At 39.0% G+C, this 10,758-nt stretch overlaps 1 protein-coding gene across 1 annotated transcript; it reads left to right on the top strand.

The window, feature by feature from the left end:
- The first annotated feature begins 3,584 nt into the window (after window positions 1-3,584).
- Window positions 3,585-10,758, top strand: KING1 (SNF1-related protein kinase regulatory subunit gamma 1). Its single transcript, XM_077373689.1, has 6 exons — window positions 3,585-3,789; window positions 5,525-5,697; window positions 7,600-7,692; window positions 7,794-8,069; window positions 9,685-9,848; window positions 10,190-10,758. Exons 1-6 carry the CDS (start codon window positions 3,618-3,620, stop codon window positions 10,485-10,487), a joined length of 1,176 nt encoding a protein of 391 aa, XP_077229804.1. The 5' UTR covers window positions 3,585-3,617; the 3' UTR covers window positions 10,488-10,758.

Genomic DNA, 10,758 nt, shown 5'->3' with positions numbered 1-10,758 from the left:
AGCTTCTGGAGAAATTGGTTGTTTCACATGCAAAAATGAGCTGTAAATTGGCTTTCCGCGAAATTACCTAACAAAACCCATATATATTTAGGCAACTGTTGTTGGCACTACCATGTTTTTATGATTGCACTAACTTATCTTGTCTTTTAATTATTTCAACAACTGTCAAAGGTTATTATAGTTTCCAAAATGATTTCGAGTACAAGAACAAGAATACAGAAGTTGTATTAGAACAAGGGAGGAAAACAATTCCCGCGAGTCATTTTGATGTATGGAAACATTTTATATTGGGGTCCAACACAAGCCTCTTACTGGGTATCTTCTTTGTTAAGCATCATTTAAGTGCCACTGGGACATTGACTTTACACATACTTTGAGGAAAAAAATCCCAGAACATGTGTAAAAGTCTAAAGGTATGTGTAAATTCAAGTTCCCAATGGCACTTAAATGATGCTTAACAAGTGCCCTAAGCAAAACCCATTTTATGAAGGGTTTTGCTAACGAGTGCCCCTAAGTTAAGGAGCATTAAAGACACTCTTTTTTACAGGTTTTTAGATGGCAGCCCCTCTTTTCCCACGTTTCATTACATGCCCGCTACTTTTGTCAATATCAAGAAAAGATTGAAGCTCTAGAGGGGTGTCTATATAAAAAACAGCTTTCTATTATTAGCATAGTTAAATAATAAGAATAGTTGCTTTGATATCGACACTCCTCAAAAGCCTCTCTTTTCTTACCCCTACCTATAATAGAGTTAGTATAGGAAAAGACAAACAAAAGGGTGGAAATTCAGGGAAGGGGGTAGAATAGAAATCATGTGATGGGTGGCCATACACCCGTATTTTTCAAAATGTGCGGTTTGGCCCACTCCATAGGATGTTCCAAACCATCCATTTGTTGGGCCACAATGTAAATAGGTTGTGCCCCAAAAATCATGTCCATGGGCTGATCATAACCCTCCGATCCATAGGATGATCCTGAACCTTCAATCTATTGAAGTTTGCTATGGATCGGAGGGATATGATCATCCTATGAAAATGATTTTTGGGGCGCAACCAATTTACGTTGTGGCCCAATAAATGGACGGTTTGGATCATCCTATGGAGTGGGCCGCATCGTACATTTTGAAAATTACGGGTTTGTACTGCCACCCATCAGCCCATCACAACTAGAAAAAATGGAAAATAATGACAATAGATTTTTGGTCCATTTTTTTACTTTTTACAGCCCCGTCCAGTGCATTTATGACTCATCTTTTACACTAAAGTGGGCTGTCCCAAGTAATAAAAGGGTTGAATATGTCATCCCCTATAGTTGAAACCGGAAACTTCTCGTTTAGGTACAAAAACTGCATCCTCTTATTTTGTAGAACGAATGGGACATTGGGACCTAGACCTGGCAAACGCGACATGTGCCCACGGGTCGACCCAACCCACCCGCAAATTTGCGGGCACGGGTCGGGGTTTTAGTGACCCCTCAAAACCGATCCGCGCGTGACCCAACCCGCAAAAACACGGGTCGGGTTGGGTCAACCCGCGGGCACCCGCGATTTTTTAGATTTTTTTAACATTTCTTATTTTAAAATAGAAAATGAGATCAAGGGCTAAGAGCATCTCACTTTTTGAGCTGGAATAGTGCACTTGTGTTTGGAAATCAGTGGACGGTTTGGATCATCCTATGGTGTAGGCTGTACCGTCCATTTTGAAAATTAGGGGGTGAATTCATACATAGAAGGGGGTGAATTTATCACCACCCAATAAAAACTCTGTTTTGGAAAAATATGGGGGTAACCCGCGGGTCGACCCGACCCACCCGCACTGGGTATGGGTCACCTGGTTGCTGACCCGTAGGAATCTGGGTCATTTTGACCCGCAACCCACGTGACCCGCACTTGCATGACCCGCGGGTCGACCCAACCCGACCCACCCGTTTGCTAGGTCTATTGGGACCAAAAGCCCTCTCACTAAGCCGCTAACTTTTCATTCAGGAAAAAGGGAACAAAATTCCGGCTTCCTAAATTGGACCTATCCAAACCCTAAATGCAGAAAAAATTTCGACAAAAATCGAGGGGGGGAGGAGGGGGGTCAAGTGCCCCCCTCCCTCGACCCTCGCTAGCTCCGTCCCTGGACTCACCTTTCACTCCGATAGAAAACTCCCGTAGAATATGATCCAGCTATATATATGGGAGACCCACTTTGGTTTTGATATGGGCACTCCTCTCTTTAATATGTAGGGGTAAGAAAAGAGAGGCTTCTGAGGAGTCGATATCAAAGCAACTATTATTACTATTTAACTATTCTAATAATAGAAAGCTGTTTTTGATATAGACACCCCTCTAAAGCTTCAATCTTTTCTTAATGTTGACAAAAGTAGCGGGCACGGGGCTGCCATCTAAAAACGAGTAAAACATAGACCTTGTAATGCTCTGCACTCGTTAGCAAAACCCTTTGAATACAACAATCTATATTTTTGGGGTCAAATTTTGATATCAGAGCCACTAACAGACCCAACATGGCCTCAAATATGCTTAGGTCTAAAATCTGAACTTAATACTTCTATTTGAAGATAGAGGGAGATGCCTAGAAGTGATCAATGCGATCCACAACAGTCAAATGCCATCATGAGAGATTAGTACCTAACAATCAATTTGTGGGTCCCCCATGGAGATATGCATGTGTAATCGAGACCGTCGATCTTCTTAACCGTCATGAGGTGACACATTATTGGCCTGGTCCCACACCCAATTGACATCCCCTGTATAAGATAAAGGATAATAATAAGAACCAATGGTGTAGCTTTTTCTTTACGCAATCCTAGATGACGCTCATTGGATCAAAGGTTAGGATCATCCAATCAAAGTGAGATTGATCAATGGGAATAGGCAAGAGTTATGGTTGCCGGTCTGGATCAGACTTGATCATGCCCACATGGCCCCAAAATACAGAAATATTAATGCCACTCGTTAAGGTGCATTAAAATGTAAATTTACAATAAATTTAGGGCAGTGATAAATCGACTCCCAGATATCTTAAATCGACTCCCCATGTGTCTTTCTCTCTCCTCTGGGTTTGAGAGAGAAAGGGAGGAGAGAGAAAGACACATGGGGAGTCGATTTAAGATATTAGGGAGTCGATTTATCAGTCCCCTAAATTTACATAGAGATTAAGAGTTTCGCATTTCCAATTCACCTTAACGGGGTATTCACTAACAAAACCAATATTAATTTACCCAACGGTGAGGAAGGGTAGGAATGTCACTCTTGGAGATTCTTTTAAAACGAGGATGAGAGAGAAGAGAGTTGAGACTTTTTCAAGAAAATATCAGTTATTCGGGCAATATAAAGGAGATATTTCGGATCGTCTAACGGTCGAAAATGTCAATTATTCGGACAATTTGTAACAAAAAGATGAGATGTTTCGGATCGTGTACAACAGTAAGTCCAACAAAATCATCGGACGGTAGACTGCCACAAAGACTAAAATACCCTTCTTCTTGATAAGTACGAACATGTTAGAATAAAATATTATAATAAAAAGACGAAGTCCTCTTTCTGATATAGACAGCCCTTTTAACTGCACATACATTCCAACCAGAGAGAGAGAGACTGAAATTTTTAGAAAATGGAGTCACCAGGAAGCGGAAGCGGAAGATCGAGCCCAGAAGCGAAATTAGGGCTAAGAGTAGAAGATTTATGGGATATACAAGAGCCTCGGCTAAGTCCTTCTCAGAAACTCAACTCATGTTTCGAAAGCATCCCTGTCTCTTCTTTTCCTCTCGCCCCTTCTTCTCAAGGTCACCCCCCTTTCTTCATTTTCATGGGTTTTTTTTTTTCCTGTTTTGGATTTCTCTTTTGTAATTTCTTACTTCCTATTTCAAAACCCAATTGTGGGGTCTGGGGAGGGCTAACCTTACCCCTTACATCTATTCATCATGTTGTTAGGAGATCGACTAATAATGAGGCAGATCGGCTAGCCCGTGCAGGGTTGGATAGACTATCTCTTTAGTTCTTTGATTTCCTCCGGCCGTAATCTTAGTGGCTTTACTAGTTGTATGATTTCCTTTTGTTTGATTTTCTCTACCACCTCGTTTCTTTCCTTTGATCTAATAAAACTACTATATTTCAAAAAATAGAGAATTATTAATTCGGACATTAGGTTAGTTAAATAGGCTAATGGCAGTTTACACATACTAGAAGTACTAGTAAATCATACATTTTCTACCTGGGGAGAGCGATCAAAGAACCAAAAGCAATAATCGATGCTGCCTAGATCTTTTAACAGTCAGGTGCTTGGTGTTGGTTTTGAGACAAAAGGACCTTGTAGAGTGTGGAAGACAATGGTAAATCTTTACGCCTATGTGAACAGTGTACCAGCGCAGGTTTATGGACATGCCAATGTTAGAAAAGAAAAAGAGACAGTTATGAGGATGGCATCTTATTGGAATACCCCCACTAAAGTTCATATTCCCTGATAGATGGGCAGTAGCTACCTTTCTACATATTACATGAAAGCACCCAAATATCAGGACTTCTTGCTAGAGTTGCAGAAACAAATTCACTGTGCATCCTTGTTGCAGTACGCAAAAGTGCATGTACTTTTCCCAACCATTTACCAACAAAATGCTATGAAATAGTTAGTTAAAACTGTAGAACATCATTTAGCAACAAAATGGTATGAAATAGTTAGTTAAAATCTCAAATTCTATTCATTCCTATGAACACTAGTCTAAATCTGATCTCAGAGCTACATTATATGGTGCACTGATCAGGATAACTGAAAAAGCGACAAATTAATTAAATAAAAGGGACAGGGAGAGGAAAAGATTTAGTAAATTGATTTGTATTCATTATGAAAAGGGTTCTAAATCTATCCCTTTGTTACATAATGTTGTCCGCAAGTCATTAACTACAATGAAATAAAGAACTTGTGAAGGGCAAAGGTAGAGACTAAAATTCTCTCAAGTAGGGATGTACAAATTTTATGTGTTATTTTTAGTCTGTGTAGACTATGAGAATTTGCCGACCCCAACTAGTTTGGGACAAAGGCTTAGTTGAGCTGAGTTGAGTATAGACTATGAGAATTTGAGATTAAGTAATTTCTTCTTCTGGCTAGTAAGGAAAAAGAAAAATAATTCTAATTTAGGGGATACACTCAACAGTGTATACATTTTCTACAAAATAGTCCCACATAAGACTGTGCTTGGACTGTCTAAGTGTAATTTCGTTAGGCCATCGTATAAATGATAACACACTGTGATAATGATACTTGTATGGGATATTGCTGGATGCTCCTTTACTTCTATCTAGCATATTTTGATAGATAGCCAAGTATCCCTTTAGTACCTTCCAAGGATACCATTATATGTGCTTATCAATCAGTTGTTCTTTTATGTTCTCTAAGATCCCACCATTTATTTGCATGATGTACTTTATTTTAGTGCTCGCTCTTAGTTTTTGCAATTCAAAACCAATGAATTCAGAAGTGGATATGACATTTGCATTGTTTTTCTTTGGAAACCTTGTATCCAGTAATCGAGGTAAATTCGGATTCCAGTTTGGCTGAGGCCGTCCAAATATTATCAAAACACAAGATTCTGAGTGCACCTGTGCGGAATATTGAAGCACCTGATGATGCTAGTTGGATGGACAGATACATTGGTATTATAGAGTTTGCAGGAATTTCTGTATGGCTTCTGCATCAGGTTTGCATGCCAACCTTTACAATAGAGTGGAAATGGCTTTCGCTTTTGTTGAAAGATTTAGGGCACGTGTGGCTGCCAATGTTTTTTTTTTCCATGATAAATCGGTGTCTCCAAGTGGAGATGAGGGTAAAGTGGCTAAAAATCAGGAAACAAAAAACAGGAAACTAGTGTCTCCGGCGATGAAAAGCGGCAAAAAAATCAGGAAACAAAAAACTCTACTCAAAATCCGATCGACTGTTTCGTGATATTTTGCTGATTCTCATCGTCGGAGACACTAGTTTCCTGTTTTTTGTTTCCTGATTTTTAGGCACTTCACCCTCATCTCCACTTGGAGACACCCGATTTATCACGAAAAAAAAATTCATGGTAGCCAAACATGCCCTTATTGTTCTAGCTGAGAGTACAACATGATTTTATTCCAAATATCAACATTTTTCTGTAAGATTATGCAAGATCTTTCAAATAAGTGGAGGATTCTGGAAACATGAAGTTGAAACAAAAATTATCGAAGCTAATCTCCACAAAACTAGGGTTTATTGATTCAGGAAACACGAGAGTGGCTTTGTAAATTTGTTCTTTAATCCAAATATGAACACTAGCAAACGGAGTACTCTGGTAGTAGAACCTTTGGTATTTTTTCTCCTTTTGCATTACCTACTGAACTCTTCAAATATCTGTTCTACGGCGAGCCATTCAAACAAGTAGTTGACAAGTTGTGATCTAAATTTAACCTTAAAGTACTAGCTACAGCTGAAAATTTGTGAATTTTCTATCCTCGTAATTTAGTAAGGCTACATCATCCTAAAAGTTCAAGCATTACCTTGCGCAACTATATTAGGCACATCTCATTGACCAACATGTTGACATGGAACTCTGCTTTACCTTTCTCCCGATTTTAAAGTATTCCAAGTTGTATACAAAGCATATTTTTGCATATCTAGCTGTATTTCACACAATGTATGGTTTTCTAAAAATAAAATGCACAGTATTTACATTATGATACTATTTCTATATCATAACGTCACATCTCGTTTTCAGGTTCGTTTTATCCCAGACCTTGTCGGACCGATCATTTTCCACAATGTTTTCTTGAATATGACATCACGATCCAAAACAATAGTAACATTTCTTGCTCGCCATTAGACCGTTATTGCCATTCTGGTCGTGGCCCTCTCTGTTGAGATGATCAGTGTCTTGTGCGGCAAGCACGACTGGTGCAAGGAGAGGGGGGGAGAGGGAGACACAGGGGTGAAGGAGCAAGGGGACTATGTATTCTTTGTGTGTTTTATATTTTAATTTTTAATTTATAAGAATGTTTTTAAAAACTAACAGCCCGATGTACTAGTTATGCAGTTTAGTAATTTAATATTAAATGCACTTGACTATTTTTTTGAATGGCAAATAATTTTTTTAAAAAACCAAACCGAGAGAACCGAGATGGTCTAGAGGCGCTGCGCAACACAACGAAATGAAAGGAAATTAAAGAAGAGAAAATATACAAGAGAATCAGAGAAACACAAAAAACAGAAACTACCACCAAGCTATTCACTCTCAAGATGGTAAGTGATCTAAAAGAAAAACCATCTCTGCCAACTCCCAATTGTGCTAAAGCATCAACATCTGTGTTAGCCGATCACCAAACATGACGTGTCTCTGACTCTCTGTACAAAGGTATTCGAGTCATAGGGCATTCCTAGTTGTCCAAGGGTATTAATGACATGCTCCATTACGTAAGTTGAATGCCATCACGCCAAAATTTAATATTGCACATCCTACATGCCATATTGAATAATGGCAAACCATTTGGCCTGCTAATCTTCTTGGCACTTACCTGATGACTGTATCTGTTTGTTCCTGCACGAAAACTGAAAAAAATAAACCTATTTGTTTTTTTCCGTGCAGTCGGAAGTTGCAGCTCTTGGTATGATGACCGGATCAATGGGTGGAAGCTTTTTTGAAGTTCTGACTTCATCCGACTTCTATAAGAATACCAAGGTTGCTTTTCTTCCATGACAGACTCAATAAGTTTATTAAATATGATTATATTATTGATTTCGTGATTTTCTGGTTTTGACATGTTACATGACATTATACAGGTTCGAGACATCTCAGGATCATTCCGCTGGGCCCCATTTCTTCCTGTGCAGAGTTCTGACTCGTTTCTTACCATGCTTTTGCTTCTATCCAAATACAGAATGAAGAGCCTTCCTGTGGTTGATCTAGGTGGAGGGAAAATTGACAACATCATCACACAATCTGCCGTTGTTCACATGCTGGCAGAATGTGTTGGACTTCCTTGGTTTGAAAACTGGGGCACAAAGAAACTTTCAGAACTGGGCCTTCCTATCATGAAGCCCAATCAATTAGTGAAGGTTTTCTACTATCTGTTTCATTTAGTGGAACTGTCCATGAAGAAAGCTATCCCAGTGTGTTAATCACGTTGATCTGCTCCAACGGGCTGACATGGTTGGTGCAATCAGTGGACCACTTCTGACTTCATGACATGTCAGAAGCCCCATTGACTGCAACAACCATTTCAGCATATCAAAGCACATCAAAATGGCTGGTACATTGGGATATCATTTCTCATTCTTTTTTTTTGAATGGCTATATCATTTCTCATCCTCTATTATCTTGCATCTTATTATTGATTATTGATTCTTTAAAGAATATGAAAAATACCACCAGGATACTTTTGAACATTAAAGCTCTGCAGTGTGTTGAGAGATTCTAGATAAAATTAAAGTATCATCTGTCATTTTATGCACATTAGGAGATCAGTGAATAGTGTGGCTGACCACCTGGCTAGGGTAGGAGTAGAAAAGGAAGGCTTGGTGTTTTTTTATTTTTTGCCTCAATGAGTTTAGGCCTTTGTTGTTCAGTTTTTGTATTTTCCTTTCTTTTTCTTACTTCCTTGTAATGTTGGGGTTGACCTCCTCGATCGTCCTTGTTATGAATGAAATTTGCAACCATTCAAAAAAAAGAAAAGAAGAAGATGCTCTGCAGTGTGTTCATCTGTATCACTATAAAAAATGAAACATAAAGAGTAAATGAAAGTCGGACAGTGGAAGAAACTATTATTGATGCCTCTCAATCTGTCTTTATTTGGAAAGAAAGTTCACTTTGGCAATATAACAAAACATGCACGGATGTAGTCATGAAGATTTTTTTTTAAGGTGACTTGTATTACATCTGAAAATTATATAATGTGATGACTTGGAGATCAATTTGATACGGCACAATTTTCATACCTTCACTGGTCAAGGAATAACATGGGTTTCTATCTCTTATTTCTCTCCTGCTCATTAGGAATAGTAACACAATTTTAGGGGAATGTATGCTGAGCCAGATTACTAGGGCTTTAGTTCACCCCCAACAAGTTTCTTTTGACTATGGTGTTGTGTACGGATTTCCTTGTGGCAGAAGTCACGTACTTGTGTTTGTGGCATACAGCACATTCCTAGATTTGTTTTCAAGTGTTGTTTTCAATGGGAAGTTATGGATGAATTAAATGAAGACCAACAAATAAGTTGCAGGTGAAGACGGAAGCAGGAACGTTACCTTTCAAAAAATTAGAGGGAACCAGGATTACCCATTCTCAAAAAACTTTCCAAAGGAGGGAACAAGTCCAAGTTTGAATGTCTTTTGAATAAACTCTAAAGGTGGCAATACTTTTCAGTTTCCTCAATCAAATTTTCTTCCACATGGATATGAGATTTTTTGTATTTTATCCATTGATTTAGCAAGTCCACTTTCTGAAAAATCAGAATGAGGATAATGTCACTTGTGAATATCATACCTTCGTTGATGTCCACACATTTCAGCAAAAGGGAAAACAGATACATGTGCCATAGAAGTTTCCAAGCTTAGTGTTCATAATATTACATTCTAACTTCCTGAGAATGCATCATACAGCTTTTCAATTATTGACTAAGTCCTTGAAGTTTTAATCACAATGGTTCTCAATTTCTTGTTCTTTTGTTTCAGGTGAGCGAGGATGAGCCTGTTTTGCAGGCATTTAAACTGTTGAGAGAAAAGGGTATTGGTGGGCTTCCAGTGGTGGAATGTGGTGGAATGAAGTCAGTTGGCAATATAAGCATCAGAGATGTTCAGTTCCTTCTAACCACACCTGAAATATATAATGACTACAGGTCTGTGCTTTTATTTTATCCGTTCTTTCAGTGCTGTAGTCTTTCTCAACGCACAAAATTGCATTAGTGGTAGACCTAAGTGGCTGTTTTCCCCATAGTTTCAGCACTCCCCCATGTCATCGTTCACTTGACGAAGTTGACGCTCTTTTACCTTAGCTGCATAATTGTCTAAGTCCGTGTTTTGCCCTACACAGTCATATCAAAACTCCTACGACTCTCCCGAGTTATGACCACATCAACAGAGTTCTCGATTGTGCTGTGCCGAGTCAAATAGGATTTTCTTTGGCCGCATTTTGCACGGCACCTGTATTTTGAAACAGTGGTTTTGCCTGTGTATGCAGATCCATAACAGCTAAGAACTTTCTCACTGCTGTTAGAAACTATCTTGAGGAGCATCAAGAGGCTTCACCCATGTTGCTTGGGACGATTACGTGTCGAACACATGATACCATCAAAGATGTAATTCTGAGGCTTGACTCTGATAAGATACACAGGATATATGTTGTCGATGAGGAAGAGAATCTGAAGGGGGTGATCACGCTCAGAGACATAATCTCAAAGCTAGTTCATGAGCCTCCTGGTTACTTTGGGGACTTCTTTGATGGTGTTGTCCCACTGCCCCAAAGTAGCAGGGTTTGAAAGCTCTTAAATTTGATGAATTTCGGACTGCAAGCCTTCATGTTATGACACGTAATCGATTTCCAAATCATCGAAGGCCAATTGAGAAACGAGAGAAACTATCTGTTCGGATGGACTGACCAAGAAGTGCAGGAGGTAATGTTTCTAACTGCTATGCTAAAACTTTGTAGCTGATGGATTGAACCTTTGTTGTGACTTATCCACTGCTTGTTTTTAAGTGATCCTTCTGTGTATCTGTATCTTCTGTTGTTATCAATCAGTTTTGTGGTCT

The sequence above is a fragment of the Tasmannia lanceolata genome, unplaced genomic scaffold (assembly GCF_043159265.1).
Source record: "Tasmannia lanceolata isolate RefF3 unplaced genomic scaffold, GAP_Taslan_0.1 ptg000037l, whole genome shotgun sequence".
NCBI lineage: Eukaryota > Viridiplantae > Streptophyta > Magnoliopsida > Canellales > Winteraceae > Tasmannia > Tasmannia lanceolata.
This window is presented reverse-complemented; position numbering and strand designations above follow the sequence as displayed.